The sequence below is a fragment of the Gymnodraco acuticeps genome, unplaced genomic scaffold, assembly GCF_902827175.1.
Source record: "Gymnodraco acuticeps unplaced genomic scaffold, fGymAcu1.1, whole genome shotgun sequence".
In the NCBI taxonomy this organism is placed as follows: Eukaryota; Metazoa; Chordata; class Actinopteri; order Perciformes; family Bathydraconidae; genus Gymnodraco; species Gymnodraco acuticeps.
Genome location: NW_022989977.1, coordinates 2959654 through 2977671, shown reverse-complemented (window position 1 = coordinate 2977671; position 18018 = coordinate 2959654). Strand labels below are relative to the sequence as shown.

Genomic DNA, 18018 nt, shown 5'->3' with positions numbered 1-18018 from the left:
TAAAGGTGAAATTATTGACATCTATAAAAGTTCCAAAGAGAAAGGTATTTATGTGTACACCAGGTCAATACAATTGTATTTATGACAGTATCAAGTAGGGGTGTCTTACTGCAATATATATATGTATCGATAACTGTGATATTTCAGAAATTAAATATTGATATTCTGTTAACAATACACTTATAATACAGAATGTTGTGTATGTAAATACTCAAATCTTAAATCATTTTTAAGTTTGTCTCTCCGCTATACACACAAATAAGTGTAATTCGTTGGTTAAAAAAAGACAAATGTATAATAATCAAGGTCAACGATTCATTATACTGATAACATAATTGCTTTCCCCCCCCCAAACATATCTATAATCTATATATGTTTTGCCATGATAATCATCTGTATAACCATCTTTACACCTGTCTGCTTTACTCTGAGTGCACACACACTGCCACATTCTTGTGTCTCTCCCAGTAGTGACAGTCTTCCGGAAAGCTCCACGCAGCTGCAGACTCCTTGTGGCGACTGACGGCGTGAACAACAAACCCACACAGCTGCTTCTCCAACACCTCCACCACGGCCGGAGCGTTCCCCTTCTTCCCCTGGCCCTCCATCGCCTGCTGGATGCAGCCCTGAGGCACCGGCTGTGGTTTGGTGCTGTACGACACCACCAGGTTGATGTTGTTCACCTGCAGCACCTCGAACCAGTTCTTCCCCGCCACGTGGTGGAAATGCTCCCCTGCTCTCCAGTTCCGGTAGGTGCTTCCTGAGTGGTTGATGAGCCGCACCGACCAGCTAATCCAATCATACTTCTTCACCAAGAACTCCAGAAGCTGCTGAGTTGTATCTTGCAGATTATCGCCTTCCTTTTCTTGCAGGAGGTGTTTGGCATCTAGTTGCGCTTGCTCTGGGAAAGCAGCGATGCACAACTCGATGGTGGTCTTCATCCTGGACTCTACTTCTTCAATTTTGCTGCTCCACTCTTGGATTTTGTCATCTTCTTCATCTTGGCGCTGGGTTAAGGCACAGTGGCCCAGTAGAGCAATCAGGCCCAGACAGAAGAGCTCCTTCATCCGGACACAGAAATCTTCCAGGAGACGACGGTTCCTCGTTACATACCTGGAAAACAAAATAACTATTTACATGTATGTCATATAGTGCAACAACCAGAGAAGCATGCAGTGTTGTTGACAAAGACATAGGAGAACCAAAGAACTGCAATTAATCAAAAACAGAATCAAATATAACAACGTACCTTTCCACTAACTCTAAAACGGACTCTCCAAAGCTGTTTGTCCCCATCAGAGCGTCATACAGCACAAACAGGTTCTTCTCTCCTCCGGTTTTGGCAAAGTGCTCCACAAAAAGTCTGGTCTTCACTTCCCTGAACTGCGGTTTTGCCTCCAAGATGTCCATATACTTCCGAAACTGGTTCCTAATGTTCTCCTCCACAGAGAAGTACTGGGAATCCAGTCTCCCCTTCTTGATCTCGCAGTCAATGTCTTCCAGTTGTGTGGAGAGCACGTCAAGCTTGTTCCTCACCGCCAGGAACTGCTCCTTGACGTAGAAGACCTCTTTGCTGAGGACATTGTCTAAGGCCAGGCGGAGGACGGGAGCGGCGGCCTCACAGAGCGGGAAGAGCTCGCCCACAGCGCTGGCCAACACCTCGGACCCCTTCTCAAACATGTCCATCGCCGCCTCGATGGCCTCCTTCTTCTGGGCCACAGCCCTCTCAAGTGGACTGCTCATGGTCTGAGACACATAGGAATAACACCTGGTGTCAAACATAGAAGAAGGATGTGATACAATTGGAGTCTTATTCTGTTTATTCATGAAAAAATACAGTTTTTTGTGAGCAGTTGAATGCAAGAAGTGTTTCCCTGTAAAAACCTCAGATTGTTTTTTTATCTATTAACTGCTACGGTAGCTGTACCTCTTCTAGCCTCTATTTCACCAAAAAGAAAGCAAAGTTCAAATATGAGGGCCAAATAAACAACACTATAATTGTGTAACAGAGCAACTTACTAAAAGTAAATGCCAAATAAAAGAGAAGTTAAATGATTTTCAAAGACTCTTGATCTCATTTTTCTCTGGAGATAATTTCCCATAAAGCAAACAGTATGAAGAAGCTTTCCTCTTTATTACAGAAGTTATAAAATACATTGGTGAACAGTTATTCCATTATTTCAGAGCTGAAATACTTAGTCAATTTGTCAACAGACGCTTGCTGCTCCTCTAATGAGAGGATTTGCTGTTTTTCTTTGTCTCATGTGATGATCTTTGACTATTTTTGGACATTTCATACAATTCAAACAATTGGCAAATAATAATAAAATAGACATTAACGCAGCCATGGAATATGTTTACTCAAAGTTGTCAAAAATATTTGTTTTTGTTCCTTTGGGAGATAAATATGAAGGTGAATAATGTCCGGCTCAAATGGAGAAGATTTCAAGCATAAACATATCTCTACCTTGACCCAGTTGTGACGGTGATTCATATTCTAAACCTCCCCACCCAGAAGATTGCAGGTAATGATGTCATATAAACAAAATGGGGGCCTGGATGAGAAAATGACATACATGCCCTTGTCTGCATGTGTCTCATTTCAGAGTAGAGCAAGGCCAAACCAGTTTAAATCCCCTTTCATCCTCCATGCTACCTGACATCCATAAATGACCTCCTCTCTGTGCAGATGTTTGTCTGAGGATGAACTCCAGATGCTGCGTCACCCTACTCCTCAACAGATGATCATCAATTGCGTTCATTTGTTTAAAAACAACACTATATCTCTCTTATGCTATATTTATATTTAAGAGTAACAAATAACGACCACTGGAAATCCTTTAGTTGGTTATAAAAAGTATGCATTATGAAGAAAATCGTAAGAAAGGTTTGTCATGTGTCCAAACGTCACCCTTAACTGTCATGCGCATGCAAGAAATGCGCAACTGCAGGTCTTTTTACGCACAAATCTCCTGAGCGCATCGGGCACACCTTAGAGCATATTTACCCCTTGGATGGAAGATAAGGACATTCATCACATTCCTATAATAAGAGCGTTGTTCTGTACCTGAACGAACCGGCTCTGCTGCTCCTTCACGTCTGATGAGCAACAACAGCTGCAAAAAGTCGGTTTTTTTTCTTCAAGTCTGAGAAAATTCCCACGGTTCTCTCATCCACTGTGGAGCTGAACAGGGGTCCAAACACAGGATCCAGAGAGTAAGACGAAATGCGCACTGAATATCTGCAAAGGAGAGAGAGAATGGAGAGAGAGGAGACGTTGAGAGAGAAAAGGAGAGAGAGAGAGAAAAGGAGAGAGAGAGAGAAAAGGAGAGAGAGAGACAGGCGCAAACTGCAAAAGGTGAAATATGTGGTCGGTTCCATTTTCCTCTCAGTCTCCATGTCAGCACGAAAGGAGGATTCAGTCTCCTCTCAACATCAGAAGTAAATATGTTTTGCTTTTCATCATTTCCAAAAAAATGTCGACGGATTTTGCCTAAGAGGTCTCTTGCGCTTATGGTGCAAATGTCTCATTCCCATTATGTGCCTTAGCTGTTGTTCCATCCACGTAGGATCCCAACTTGAGGTAAGACATCGAGAAACTATTGTTATTTTGCCTTTTCAGTGTTAAAATACGATGATTTGATGTATTTATTTGTTTTATCATTACAATGACTGCATCTAAAATAATACATGGATGTGCTCACACAGCTGTGGCGTGAAATACACGTTTGAATTCAGAATATGTTATATCATATTCATATAAATGTTAATGTGCAGGGATGTGTCAACCACACAGTGTTTATTTATAACTATGTGTGCCACCTCTCCACCCAGATTTGGAATACATATATTATGTCAGGGTCAATAATGTTCACTAATGTAATCGATCATGTTGAATTCAAATCGAAGTTAAAAACGATTTGAGTATTTGTATGTATTAGTCAAAGGACTTTATGAGGATTAGCCTATAACACCTCACATCCCCTCATCTGCGCGCACACGACGCACCCTGTGAGAGCCTTATCTGAACCTCCCTTAAAAAGAAAAATCATTACGTAAATCGTTTATTCTCCAAACCACGAAGAGACCCACGTCATCTATGATGGTGTCTTTTAGAATCATGCGCTACACTTTACTCATGATTTTTTTGTATAATAAACAATTGTTTTCTTCAGATAGAAATTGATTATCCGAAACGAGCTCGTGTCAAGGAGAGAGAACTGAGCTCAATCACATGCAGACGTGCTCTGGTGGCTTCAGAGACACTCATCACTCAGTCTGTGGCAGGTAAGCACCTTAAATCATTGTTTCTCAGTAATCTGCATTTCCAACGCCTGCAATGCACATTGTCTTGTTTCGGTTCCCCAACTCTAAGCTGTCAAACCTGAAAAAGATGAGGGCCATTCCAGAGGCATTATCCTATGGCCAGGTGCCTATTTTACTTCACCTGAAGCAAAGGCTTAGCCCCCCTTTGAGCCTCCTCATCAATTAGTTCTGATTGTCTTTTAGTGTGGACCTTAAGAAGGACGTAGGCTTTAATAGCTTGTCAGTTCTGAGACACAGGTGTGATGCTTCAGTCCCGAGGGCCCTCGGGGAGTTCTGTGGAAACAGGTGTAATGGTGGAGCAAGCGAAGTACTCACGCCCTCTTGTGTGCACATCAGCAAACTGCACTTTAACGTCCCTTCTTAGACATCAGAATCAGAATACCTTTATTCGTCCCACAGAGGGGACATTTACAAGTAGACATTTTATCTAAAATGATATACACTTAATATTAATGAAGGTTTCTGATTTTCCAGAAACCAACGACACTAGAATTTGGGCACATAGTATAATATACAAGCTCCTTAAAATGTTTACATTGAGAGGAAAACACGTTTCAATGAAAGCGAATTACCCCAAAAAACTAGTTTTGTAGGTTTATAACAATTGTTTGGCATTTAACTACAATATTCTCTATTTTAATTTCACTGTTTGGGTTTTCTCCATTATTTGTTTTCTTGTCAGTAATATTTAAGATTAACGCTTGTTTAGTCGTAGAGGTTTATACTTGTTAGGGGGTGTGTACATTTCTGACGGAAAAAAGGCAGATATTTAATGTTTATATTCCTTTACATTTTCTATTGAAAAACGAGGACATTCTGTACACAATAGTTATACAATACTTTTTTTCCTACCCATACTTGTAACATATCTTTGGCCCTTTTTGATGTTTTTGAACAATTCATTGGAATTACATTTAGTTAAATATACTATATGACTAAATACAAATGACCATCCAAAGATGATGTATAATATTTAACTCTCAGTTGGCGTTTCAGTTAATCCCAGGATGGGATGGGGTTGAGGTCAGGTCTTAAGTAATTGACAACTCCATATCAGTAATATTCACTCATGTTTATTTATAGTGGTACATATACAACCACACATCAAAGATTCATAACAAAAAAGGCAACATATTCACATAATGGCATTTCAAAAAAGCCTTGAGGTTCTCATAATATTCCTCCATATCGACAGCATTCTGACTGAGTTCACGTCGCGTAAACTCAATCTGTTGTAACAATAAGAGAGTTGGCGCAAAGCCACAGAACGATAAACCACTTAGGAGTTATGTGTTGAGGGGATGAGAGTAAAAAGGACTAGAAATGTGTAAAGTATGAAAAACGTAGGGGAAGTAAGGACATGATGATCATACTGTGCTTCACATGTTTAGTTGACCCACCTGGTACTATTGATAACACCCAAAGACAAACAAAGAAAATAGACAAACACTTACAAAAAGGACTTTAACCACGACTTTGACATATGCACTGTAGTGTATAAAGCATTCCGAACATAGTGTTGCATACTGATAGTTAAATGATTAAGATTAAAAAAAAACTAAATATCACAAAACTTTCACATTTAGGCACGTTGGTCAGATGAGGAATTAAATAAGAGAAAATGACTTTTAACTTTTGTATAAAATATAAAATGCCTCAAATAATGGATATTCAATCTTATATAGGGTCTATTTGGCTCTACAGCAAAAAACAACCAATTTATAATAGTATCTATATATTAAAACCCTACTTGGGGCACCTCTTGCACGTTATGGATAATTAAAGAGTGGAAGGATTCATCCAGTTATATTACACTTTCCTTAAATAGCACATTTAAAAAGTAAATGATCTGTTTATGAATATTAATCAATCACGGAGAGTGACATCATGCATTGTGTATACTGAACTCCATGCATGGAAAACTAACAATCTGTGGCACATGTCATTAAATCATTTATAGTGTGTGATAATGATTATATGATTTCATATCTGGTACATTCATAGCTCTGGAAATTTTGATATTTGTTCCATGTTTTGGTTTGTTTGCTCGTTCTGTTATAACTTGATTGATAGCTCAACCTGTTGAGTTGTTCGACATCTGCATAAAGATGATGTAGCCTTATATAGCTTGGAGGATCTCACGAGGCCCTCTAGTGGAGTAACATTGCAATGAAGCTTGTTTCCTGTTCCTCTTTAAACTTGCATGGCCAGGATCGTTGTCAATGCCAACCAACTTGTAGTGTAATACAAAAGAAAGTGCATAATGCGGGGGACGCTTTGCTATATCACAAAATATCTACATACATTTATGTTAAGACTGAGTTACAGATGTCTGTGATATAAAGCCTGTTATGTCACTACATTGCTTTCAGAGTAGATTTATGATTAATGATAAGGCTCCCATGTCCTATTTGTCTTAGTGTTCTCAATCAATTCAAACCACTGTAGTGCTTTCTGAATTCATCACATCACTCTTTTATATAGCAAATGTAGTGACATAATTTAGAGTTCTTTACCTTGGACAGAACATGCATGCCTGCATATTGTTGCTTTTTATCACTGGGCTATCAAGCAGTGAACGTAGATGTTATGAAAGGTGCTTACTGGGAGAGAAAAAGCTAAGAGGACGGAGTCACAGAGGGAATGTGGACATGCGAGTCCTGAATATGAAGCAAAAGCAGCTCCTTCTTCTTCTTCTTCTTCTTCATTTGCACCTGCGAAGCGCCTCCTGCATCTTCTCTTGCACGTGCTCCATCTTCTCGGCCCACTCCTCGGTCAGGCCCTCCTCGTCGTCTCCGATGACGGCGGCGTATCCCATGAGGGCGATAAGGCCGATGCAGAACAGATATGTGAGGCGTGTGCAGAGGCGCTCCATGGTGCGGCGGTCGCCCTGCGAGTGCTTCAGGTACACCTCCAGGATGGGTCTGCTGAAGAGCTTGGGTTTGCCCACCACGCCGTCGTACAGCGTGTGCAGGTTCTGGTCTCCCAAGTCATTGGAATAGCTGTCTTCGAAGTCGCCCTTCTTGCGTTCGCAGTGATCCGGCCGCGCCTCCACCATCTCCATGAACTTCCTGAACTGGTTCTTCAGGTTCTCCTCCACGCGGCAGTATTGGCCGTCCAGCGTTTCTTTCTTGATCTGAACCAGCGTGTTGCGGTTCATCTGAGAGAGCTCGTCCAGCGCTCGGTTGACTGAGCCAAACTCACGCTTCAGGGTGCGGATGTCCTCGTCGTCGACGTGGTGCAGCACCACCCGGATCAGGGAACCTGCCACGCCAAAAATGGGGTTGACCACCGCTGCTGCTGAGGAGATGGTGGCCACACACTGGAGCACTTTGACCAGGCCCTGTTTCAGCTTAGCCCGGTCCTCAAGGATCTCCTCTTCCATCATGATGCTCCCGCGCTGCAGATGTTGAGGTGCAGATGTGGATGTCTGTGGAGAATATGGGAGAGAAAACATCACAGTTGACTATTACTGATGGTTTTAGGATGCTACAGCCAGTCATCAAAAGAAGGCTTTTTGTTGTTTATGGGACACAAAGCATTAAGAGCCATCCCATACATTTTTTACACGAGCTGTTAAGGCCCGTCCACACGGAAGCGTCACGTGCTTCAACGGAGACGCTTCCCATTCACTTTGAATGGGGTGACGTTACGCTTTGCCGAACTGCATTGTGGTTCCGTCGCTTTGCCTCCGTTGCTCGCTTCAAAAGTTGAGAAAAGTTCAACTTTTCAAGCGTCGACGGAAGCGCCAGCCAATCAAATCCTATGCCAGTACAAGCTCTAGCCAATCAAACCGCGTGCTTGTGTGTCCGGGGCGGGAGATTAATGTGATTGGTTGTTGGTCGCACGCTAGACACGCCCACCTTCAACGCATGCTGGTGTGGACGTACTGTTAGTTTATCAGTTCTTTATTCAGTTGCTTTGTTATTAACTGTGGATGTTGTGTTAGAAGGAAGTTAGTCTTTTTTGGGAGATATGAATGTTTTTATCACAGTTTACAATAGTATTCTAATCATGATTCCAAATCCTTGACAATTGTATATATCAGATTCATAGAAGAAAGCAAATTAACGTTTTATAATAATTAGTAACTGATTCTCCCAGTTCCTTTCAGACTGATATATTTTCATACTACTTAGACAGATGCATAGTTAATACGAATCTCACAGCAGTTTGACATGATATTCCACCATGGAAAACAAATGATATTGTAAAAAGTCTGATTTGTAACAGTTGAAGAGAGCATCTTACATCAGATTTCCTCTGCTCAGCTAGCACTGGATTCTGGTCCTGCAGTTGCTACAGTAAGAAGGGACACCGGTCCTTATGAGGGTGATTCCTGAAACAAAAGACAGACAAAGATTCAGACACAAGACTCACATGATTCAAATATACCCAACACATTGGATTTTGGCTCATTGTGTCTCTCTGAAACCAGGAAGTGAACAGATTATTCTCCCTTGCTGGTTGCAGCTTTCAGCAGTGAAGGAGTTAACAGCCTCTCCTGTGTGACGGAGCTGTATTCAGCACTCCAGCCTTTCAGCACCAGGCTGCTCTCTGTGTGTTCCTATGGGCTGAGCTGATAGCTCCTCAGCAGCAGGAGCGAGCTAAAGGAGTGACGGCATGTTAAGTTGCTAGCAGCAGCTAATGGACAGAGAGCTGCAGCAGTACACTGAAAAAACAAATGTGCTACAGCTGACTGAGCTGTAAGACTTGTTTATTACCTCACAATAGCTACCGTACAGAAAAGGTACATGATTACAAGCAGGTTAAGAGGAGGGATTTGGATGTTTAAAGTAAACTATATGTGAGCTGCTGAAGGCTACAAGAGGGAGCAGTACAATCTCTTGTTGACACTTGTGTTTGTAAAAACAGCATTATACAGGGGTATTTCACTACAAACACAAGCACAGTGACATCAGCTACTGAGGTAGATGTGGTTCATGGACTCAGAGCACTGAAAAGGTGTTTGTGTGAAGCACTCTGTTATCTTACACTTCAGAAATGGCTCGGCTGTGTGCTCTGGTACTACAGACACATACCACTGTGAGATAACAAAACACTCCCAAAGATACTAAAAACACAGAGGATGACCACCAGGCTGAGCATGTTCAAACATGACCAGAGACTGAAATGAGGAGACAGCTGTGAGTTTCTGTTTTGTTTTTACAGAATCTATTTTTAAAATACCCATGTCAACCAGAGAGGGCAGTCATTTACCTATAACGACTAAACAGCCATAATGTCCTCCCTCTGATTTCAGCACCATCACTGTGGACTGAAAGAAATGACGCTCAGGAGCAGGATTTAACCCTTTAGATTCTGATTGACTCAAAATGTTGTGTTTAAATGCACAAATCCAACGAAAGAATAGGCATATGTTGGTCTTATTCAAACACTGGGGTTGACTACACATAAGTATTGTTATGAAATGTTGTAAGATGCTTCTTAAAATAAAACTAGTGCTCAATATTGTCCTATCATAAACTCGGTCTCTCAGTATTTGTGCTAAAAGACATCTGCTCTGCCCATAATATGCCTCTTTTTTTTGCTTTTCCCCCATTATGACTGCGGATAAAATGTGTTTGCTTAATAATTGACAATTCAAAACCAAAAAATTATCAACAAATGTTTACTTCAATGTGTTTTACTTCTATTCTGTGTCCTTGTTTTCACAGAGGATGACAGAAACCACCCCATGTCTCACCAGATGACGGCAGACTGCAGGAGGAGATGCAGGTAATGAAACGGTTAATTACAGTTAATGTTACACTTTTACCCATTTAAAAATCTTATATTTAATGGTGATATTTTTTCACAGTAGGCCTACTGGTTATTATATTCGATATATCTATATCAAAAAGGTGAAGCTTTTGGTGACTTGGACAGCTTCCTGCAGCTTGATATTAATCTGCATTACAGAATTAACCCTTTGTGCAAAATACATTTGTAATTAAGTAAGATAATATTAATAAAGGGTAAATAAACAAAATGCATGTCTTCGTGGGTTAACCAATCACTGATCTGCAGCAACATGGCCTTTAGTGAATTCACTTTCACATCACACCCAAATGCATTAGGAAAGCCTTGGCTCAAAATGTTGCATGAGTTCAACATTGTTGTGTCTCTATGCTTCAACCACCCATAAGAAAATATAAATGTACAGTTATATTGGGAGAAACATTTGACTTAGTGTAAATAAAACAGAGTCTGTCTAATCAGGAAGTGGCAGGCAGCTCTCACCTGCTTCCCTGCAGTGGAGTGGCCATCTTGAATGTTTTCTAAGATAGCAGCAATGCTAGGCTAATCCACATTTACACATTATATTCTTTTTAAATGATTCCCAAAGTGCGTATTTTATGTTTTCATTACTTATTTGAATGATTTCCTCACACTTCTTCATGTTAAATGACAGTTTGCTCTCTTTTTACAGATCACAGCCTGTTTGGCAGTTGGGACACTTTTACTAAGGAAGTGTACACCCTTGAGGCTGCTGCAGTTTAAACAATAACTATATTAATGAGACGAACATACAACAATGAAGTATCTTCCGGAGTTCTTCTGTTTCGTGAGTACTAAAACAAATAAAACAGCCTCTCTCCTAACAGCTCAGGCCCAGGCAGCTGCCTTCCTCCAGCTATGGCTCCCCCTAGCCGTGCCTCCATGTTTCCTTGTTAATGCACACCATAATGCCCTGACCCACCCTGATCTATTACACAGCAAATACACCAAAATATACCTCATTTTCTTCGTCTAAATGTGTAGTATATAACCTCCATCTGCCTCTAAGCCAACATTAGGCAGCATTGGTAACAGCAGAAGAGAGGATTTCTTACCTTTTGAGAGTGGCTATGGTTAAACCTCCCTCTCCAAAGTCTCTACTTCGACAGCCTCCTTCTTCTTCCCAGCAATCCCTGCAAAAAAGGACACTTCCATGTAAGTTGAACATGTAGGGGTGATCAAATTGAACTTGACTCATTTGTAAGAGCCCAGAAAGACCTCAAAACCCAGGAATGGCCATTTTGGAACCAAATAGAAATATTCTCCATATTTAAATTTTAAAATGGCATGTTAATGGCATTAAACAGCAAAACCCACTCCTCAAATATACCATGTACCACCCCTATGTTTTCCACTTATTATGGTCCATCCAGTAGTCATACAGTTGATACTGAAGGGCGATTGTTAGTTGGTGCGCAGCTGAACTCTCAGGCGCATTTTGCTGCCTGTTGTGCGTTTGCCAAGCCCCAGAGCGTCTTGTAGAGCCTAGAAATAGACCATTGGTTGTATTTATGAATCAATTGGACCCTTTTCTTGTTAACTGGACCAAAACAACTGGAAGAAAAATATTTTCATGAGCGTAGAATCCAACCAGCCAAAGGGAGCTCTTTGGATCCAAATGGACTTCTCCAAAAGTGCACAGGTGCATCCAAAGGCAGAGAGCCCTTAAAGGCTTCAGGAGGGAAAACAAGTAAGTTTGCCTGACTTAAAATGTAATTATAACAACACTTTTCTTTAAATCTTACAAATTATATAAAAAAATCGAGAGCTACACTCAAATATTTTGGAATTTAAAGTCAATTTTAGAGTCAAATGTACCAAATGGTGCAGCTAGCACTACAGACCGTAGAGTAAATACTTTAACGTGTTTAAAGATGTGAATTACTTAAATATATTTGTGTTAATACTAGCAGTAACAAATCCTCAACAATTGTAATTATGTTCCATTGGACCAACAGAAGCAACAAAAGAGTCAAAACCTGAGCTACAAACGCACCCATTCAGTGCGCCAAAGTAGTCTGGTCCTTTATCCAAACCTGAACAAGCAGTAGTTCAGTCCTGCAGCATAAAAATAGTAAAACCTCCAGAAAATCCAGTGGATGCTTGTGTGGGGGATGACGATGACGACGGTTGAAGCTGTTTTACCCTAAATAAACCTCTATGCAAATTATGTTGGCAGCTGCCAGCAAACCGTTAAAGGACAATCCTGTTCCCCTCAGAGCCTGTGATGTCTGTGATGTTTACGTCGTGTATTACAACAACACGTAGTAGCCACAAATATGATGGGCGTCTGCAGCAGGTTAAAGACCCCGTGTCCCCTCTATCTCTTTCCCTGTGAGATGCCAAGCCTAAGGCAACAGCAACACAACAGAAGCACTGTCCTCGCTATTTGTAGTGGAAGACAACATAGAAATGAAAGGCGAGTGAATTCCGTTAGAAATGACAAAGACCTTGTTATCTGCTCAGAAACGACCGTCCACAACTCATGCTCGGATGTATTCTTGGTAATGAAAAAAAACAGGCGCATGTGTAGCCCATCAGTCAATACACTCCCACAGCCGGAGCTCCAGCCGGACGCGCGCCTGTCCTCATTGTGCTTTTTGCCGCAGCAGCTGTCAAACAGATCATATTTCAAACTGAAGTGCGATGAATAACCTACTCACAGATCCTATATGGTGCTGTAATAACCGCACTTGTGCAACATCAGCTGTGAGTCGGTCGGCGGTCAAAATGCGTAATGTTCAGGTTGGACAAACAGCTTCTGTTGCAAGACGATCTGTCTTTTTTTCCAGCTGGTGGCAGGAGGAGCGCTTTGTTGACATCAATAACGATCTCTGCAGGCAGTGAGTATACACAGCACAAGAGAGAGGTGTGGGTACAAATACGGACTATTAACGTTAATTATATTGAAGGCCTATTTGGGTAAAATATATAGCACTGAGCATAGGCTACTGTATTGTTGTAATTGACATTACACAAGCCTAATATTGTCTGATTTCATTAAATGTGTGAATATTTTAAAATTAAAATAAATATATGGAAATACTGTTTGTCTTTATTGTGCGGAATTTCCAGAAAAAGATACAAAGAAAGCTTTATTTAATCAGGGGTCATTTTGCTTATTTTTTTATCTGAAGTGGCCATGTTGCCACAGAAGCTGTTACATTAGTACATTAGTTTTAGAGGGCCTCAGAATGTATGTATTCAATCATATGATAGTAAAAAAAAGTAATGGTATGATATGTTAAAAGTATAGTACATTTCTACTGATATTGTCGACATATACTATCAAGTAAGTAAGTAAGACATACTATGTTTTTTTTAATATATATATATTCCACATACTATACGTTTTTTTTTCAGATATTTTCAACATACTATACTAAGACTTTTTTTCCGGCAATTTAAGCTATGTTTTTTTGTCATTTATTCTACATATGATACCATCATTTATTTTTGTTTAAATTATTAGAAACACTATACTATACGTTTTTGTTTTTTTTAAGTTGTGACATACTATACTTTGGCCTTTTCATTATGTTTTTGACATACTAATCTATAACTTAATTCAACATGCTATATTACTTTTCTCACATTTTCATATTTTTTGACATGCTTTCCTTTTATAATTGTCTCATATTTCTGTGCCACTATCCTATAACATCCTGTAGCCTACTACTTTCTTTCCTCTCTTTCGACACTATACTCGGTCGTTTTATCTGATAATTCACTTATTCACATCCTAAAAAAGCCAGTGAAGTATGTCCTCATTAGACAAGTCTTTTAGAAATGTCAAAATATTGTACAGCATGCCATTAAAAGACTATTGAACAATTGCATTTAAATTATGTTTAAAAAAAAATAAGCAAACAAACTAGTCTTCCAGTATTTGTTATTTTTTATTTACACAGAAATGTTAAGCACATAATTTGAGCACTACCTTCATTGTAGTTACATATGTTTGACTCCAGGGGCGCTATATTAATGCAGATGCTGTTACATGAGTACTACTTATAAAAAGCTTTACATCGCCCCAGAATATATTCATTTAATCACTTGCAGTCATACTTTCCCACAGGCATGCAATGCAGCATGTTATAATGAAGAAAATAATAAAAGGGTGATCAATTTTAATCTAAGTGACATAAATGCACTGTTGATTTTAGAGTTAGTGGCAGAATTCAACTATGAAGAAAAACACAGATTAATGATTTCAAACATTAGGGTGCATACTATTTTAATCATATCAGAAGACCTGAGACCAATATCAACATCAGTACAAACCGTCAAAAATAGTATTTTTACTTTACACAATGAAATCAATATTGAGATCATAGAAAATGTATCAACAGCTTCCCTGTCTCTCAGCTGCACATGATGCCTCCACTGTTAGAGTGGGACCCTTCCCTGCTGGGTCCCAGTGTTTCTCTGGACGGCTCCACGTTCTGGAGGTGAGGGTACTGTGTGGGCTCCGTCTGGTGGTCAGCATTTTTTCGGGCATAGTACTTCCTGGACGCGGCGCTCCACGCCTCCCTCTGCAGCGACTGAGACTCTTCAGTCTGCGACCTCCTTCCCTCATCGACAAAAGAGATCGGCTGGGAAAACTGGTTATCGGTAATGTGGGCGAAGGGGCCAGACCTTTGGGGGAAAGGGGCTGACCGTGAAGGGAGGAAGTTGGGCCGTGGGGGGAAGGGGCCCGAGCGTGAGGGATTTGCCTGCTGGCGGGCTACTTTTCTGGCATAGTAGCGTTTGGAAGCTGCTCTCCAGGCGGCCCTCTTCAGACTCTGAGCCTCCTCCTCCCGCTCAGATGTTGGCACGCCCTGATTTCTGTTCCTGAGGAAGTCAGAAAGGATCACACAGATTAGTTTTTTTTAACCCTTATCCAGCCTGTTATGTGACATAACATATAATCTCATCATTTCTTTTTTTAATGTTTTAATAATAGTTAAAAGATTAGCCGAATATCCAATTAGTGGATCAAGAGAAAACAAATCGATAACTGCAACAATGGAGTCATCATTTAAGTTATTAATCAAATAGAGTAAAAAAAGTAATGTGTAAGGATTTTTTAAAAATGTTCTAACTTTGGGTTCTGTAATAAATAAACATTCATGGTAAACATCTCTCTTGTTTACAGTCTACTATTGAACTGTCCTATCTAATAGAGGCAACAATGCCCAATACATATGGATACATTGAAATAAGAGAAATAAAAAAGGAATTTGAAAAGTGTCTTTCAAATTGAGATGGGAAAGTGTTTGTATAAATTATTCATGAAATATCAGTATTGAAAATAGTCCTCAGGTGCCACAGTTGAACATGCTGATTTTAAAACTATGAACTATTAAAAACAGAAGTATACAGAATATAGTTGAAATAATTATCCAAAGGAAGACTTGGGGTTGACTTCTAGGTACAAATCTAAATTAGTTCAATTGTCTTATATTCATTTGGCTAATCTGAATTAATTAACTCACCTGAGGTCTTCTTCGTGAGGGTTGTAATGTCCTCCTGCATCTGCATGAGGTCTCTCCCCAAACGTTCTTCTTTCTGTGTTCTCCATTTTGTCTTAAGGGATCAGAAGGAATAAACAATTGCTCAGTCATACAACGCCACAGACAATGACAGATTTAGACAAGCTTTGTCTTTACAAGGCTGGTACACAGAGCTGGGTCTTATTTGAAAATAATTCATAACTTTGCATAATCTCAAAGAAATACAGTTTTTAAAAATCCACTTTGCTAAACATATGTTTAGTTTTTTACAATAAGCCAACATTCTTGAATGCAATAATGAGGAGTGCTATCCCTATTTAATAAAAATGTAATAGTTTAAATTAAGCTACAGTCAGGAAATATCTGACTAGAGAGTCATGTATTATTTCAAGTAATCAAGTATTTTGATGCCAATACTTGATTATTTTGAAGTCTGATGCCCAGTGTTACAAAACGTGGCATTGGTGCAACATAAAACAAGCACGAATTGAGAGTTCATTTTGTTTATGTAACGTTGTAAATATTCACGTTAAATAGGATAAAAGGTATTTTACCTTTTTCAGTTGGGCTCTCATTGTCGTGACACTGACTGCCTGTGCTCTCCTGATGCTCCTCGAATCTCTCGTCACTAATTTCCCAGTTTATTAAAACTGTGTCGATATCACACGGCTCCTCTTTGATGACGAGGCTGCTGGGAGATGTAGGCAGATTCCTGGCTTCGTCGAACACACCTGAAGTCTCTGAGGAGTGGGATGTGCAGGACTGGTCCAGACCCACTCTGCTGGGGGAAGATGGAAGAGCCGACTCGTGGCTTTGGGAGGACACGTGTGAGGGGGGTCTGGCAAAAAGACCCACTGTGAAGAAAAACAGCCATATTGTTTATATTTTAAAATATGATCCGAAGCTTTTCACAGTTCTCAGACAATGCAGGTGTCAAGCCCAGTCTGTAAATAAGATAGGGGTAGCACCTCTAAACTTTCCACAAATGGGAGAAGTAAGGTTGGATAAAGTAAAAAACGTGAATTAAATATTATAAAAAACATCGAAAGACTGCCCTGAAGTTTAGGTCGCCTTCCTCTTAATGAGTTTATCTCACAAAAAAATAAATAAAAGGCTTTTTCTATTTTATTTAGCAGTTTTTTTTTCAAAAGTCCCATTTCTTTCAAAAATGTCCACGTCATGTGACAGGGATTCCAAGTGCAACCTGATCCATGGTGATTGTATGTTGAATATTCATACTAAAACGGTACAGTAGTTATTATTATTTTAACCATGAATCTAAGACTTACAACAGCAAAGTATGGTGGCTCTGAAGGTCAAAACACAACACACGTGTACTCCAATACATTTGGTTTAATGATGTGGAATATAAACACATTAATAAGACTTTAGTGACACTTGGAGTATCATTCACAAGCTTTTCTGCAGCACACAAAGTAATTAAAACTAGCTGCACCTTAACCAGCTTGGATAACACTTTAATGCATCAATAATTATAATCAAAACACAATATATTACTCCGAAATTACCACATCTGCATAATAAGTACTGTGCTTTAAGTACTTTTGGATGCTTATACTTTTGTATATTTACACTTCTGTATATTTACTAGAGTAACCTTTTGATTGCAGGACTTTTATACTTGTCACACAGTATTCCTACATTTAGTTGCTTCTAATTTGACAAGATCTGAGTACTTCTCCCCCCTCTGGTGTTGCTCTAAAACTCGAATATGAACTTGTGTTTACTTACATATGTCACACTCCTGCTGCTCTGCTCTCTTCTCAGGGTGGCTGCAGCTCTGTGGTTCACCGGAGGTCTGAGATCCCAGGAGGCTGTGCTCTTTTCCAAACCCCCCGCAGGTGCATCCCGGTGTTTGAAGCCCCTGCAGCTCCTGCTCGACCTCCGTCAGCCTGCCCTGCAGTCGCTCGATCTGTTTGTCCCTGTCGGCCACCGTCCGCTGGTACTCCCGAGACCTGGCGCTGTTGACACCGTACAGCACGTTTATTATCGAGTCCACTGCCAGCCTGATGGCGTTTTCCACCACAAGAGCTTCCTCATCGTGCATGTGTGGGTGCATAGTCTTGTTTTTGACCAAATTCATCTTCACTACCAGGTTAGCAAAGCTGTTAGGAGAGCGTCAAAGAGGATCAGACGCTGAGCTCGATGAGACACCGTGCACAAACGCTGCTTAAAGTTAATAAAGTCCCATTAAAAACTAGATTTAAAGGCTTTCCCGTGGTGTAAACAAGCGTCAACACTACAGAAGTGTCTTTAGCTAACGTTGAATCAGCAACTCTAGCGGTTTGCTTCCTGTGTCGTGTACTTCTTCGGCACATCGCAGTCTCACACAGCACCCCCTGGTGGGTCGTATGACTGCTCATACTGGTATTATAGAGCCTTATTAGTGATTGTA

General features: G+C 40.2%; 4 protein-coding genes and 1 long non-coding RNA gene across 10 annotated transcripts; 2 read left to right on the top strand and 3 right to left on the bottom strand.

Moving 5' to 3' along the window:
- Positions 1-30: 30 nt before the first annotated feature.
- On the bottom strand, positions 31-3275 carry LOC117543207 (protein rapunzel-like). Of its 3 annotated transcripts, none has more exons than XM_034211328.1 (3): positions 3068-3275; positions 1250-1768; positions 31-1113 (listed from the first exon to the last, which is right to left on the bottom strand). In XM_034211328.1, exons 2-3 carry the CDS (start codon positions 1741-1743, stop codon positions 423-425), a joined length of 1185 nt encoding a protein of 394 aa, XP_034067219.1. In that variant the 5' UTR covers positions 1744-1768; positions 3068-3275; the 3' UTR covers positions 31-422. The 3 variants fall into 3 exon arrangements, with proteins under 3 accessions (XP_034067219.1, XP_034067220.1, XP_034067218.1); XM_034211329.1 differs by having other exon boundaries at positions 1250-1746; XM_034211327.1 differs by lacking the exon at positions 3068-3275 and having other exon boundaries at positions 1250-1898.
- LOC117543212 lies at positions 508-2344 on the top strand. Its single transcript, XR_004568539.1, has 2 exons — positions 508-749; positions 873-2344. It is a non-coding gene; the product is annotated as an uncharacterized LOC117543212 (long non-coding RNA).
- On the top strand, positions 2953-13995 carry LOC117543211 (putative uncharacterized protein DDB_G0271982). 4 transcript variants are annotated; one of them, XR_004568537.1, is made up of 6 exons: positions 2953-3441; positions 3550-3583; positions 4176-4287; positions 10005-10065; positions 10760-10894; positions 12900-13995. XR_004568537.1 is itself a non-coding variant. In XM_034211334.1 (5 exons), exons 1-5 carry the CDS (start codon positions 3227-3229, stop codon positions 10794-10796), a joined length of 459 nt encoding a protein of 152 aa, XP_034067225.1. In that variant the 5' UTR covers positions 2953-3226; the 3' UTR covers positions 10797-12179. The 4 variants fall into 4 exon arrangements, 1 of the variants encoding a protein (XP_034067225.1); XR_004568536.1 differs by having other exon boundaries at positions 10760-11797; XM_034211334.1 differs by lacking the exon at positions 12900-13995 and having other exon boundaries at positions 10760-12179.
- On the bottom strand, positions 5781-11227 carry LOC117543210 (protein rapunzel-like). The gene is made up of 3 exons (XM_034211333.1): positions 11163-11227; positions 8578-8665; positions 5781-7756 (listed from the first exon to the last, which is right to left on the bottom strand). The coding sequence occupies exon 3, from the start codon at positions 7712-7714 to the stop codon at positions 7031-7033; it is 684 nt and encodes a 227-aa protein (XP_034067224.1). The 5' UTR covers positions 7715-7756; positions 8578-8665; positions 11163-11227; the 3' UTR covers positions 5781-7030.
- Positions 13988-17931, bottom strand: LOC117543208. The gene is made up of 4 exons (XM_034211330.1): positions 17355-17931; positions 16157-16456; positions 15585-15675; positions 13988-14940 (listed from the first exon to the last, which is right to left on the bottom strand). Exons 1-4 carry the CDS (start codon positions 17704-17706, stop codon positions 14472-14474), a joined length of 1212 nt encoding a protein of 403 aa, XP_034067221.1. The 5' UTR covers positions 17707-17931; the 3' UTR covers positions 13988-14471.
- Positions 17932-18018: the final 87 nt, after the last annotated feature.

Coding starts and splice junctions, on each gene's coding strand:
- LOC117543207 (XM_034211327.1), bottom strand. CDS start 1,827: ATGAATAAACAGAATAAGACTCCAATTGTATCACATCCTTCTTCTATG. Junction 1,114..1,249: donor GTTTTAGAGTTAGTGGAAAG/GTACGTTGTTAT, acceptor TTTGTTTTCCAG/GTATGTAACGAGGAACCGTC.
- LOC117543211 (XM_034211334.1), top strand. CDS start 3,227: ATGCGCACTGAATATCTGCAAAGGAGAGAGAGAATGGAGAGAGAGGAG. Junction 3,584..4,175: donor ACGTAGGATCCCAACTTGAG/GTAAGACATCGA, acceptor TGTTTTCTTCAG/ATAGAAATTGATTATCCGAA. Junction 4,288..10,004: donor CATCACTCAGTCTGTGGCAG/GTAAGCACCTTA, acceptor TTGTTTTCACAG/AGGATGACAGAAACCACCCC.
- LOC117543210 (XM_034211333.1), bottom strand. CDS start 7,714: ATGATGGAAGAGGAGATCCTTGAGGACCGGGCTAAGCTGAAACAGGGC.
- LOC117543208 (XM_034211330.1), bottom strand. CDS start 17,706: ATGAATTTGGTCAAAAACAAGACTATGCACCCACACATGCACGATGAG. Junction 15,676..16,156: donor TGAGAGCCCAACTGAAAAAG/GTAAAATACCTT, acceptor TGATCCCTTAAG/ACAAAATGGAGAACACAGAA. Junction 14,941..15,584: donor CCTCACGAAGAAGACCTCAG/GTGAGTTAATTA, acceptor TGACTTCCTCAG/GAACAGAAATCAGGGCGTGC.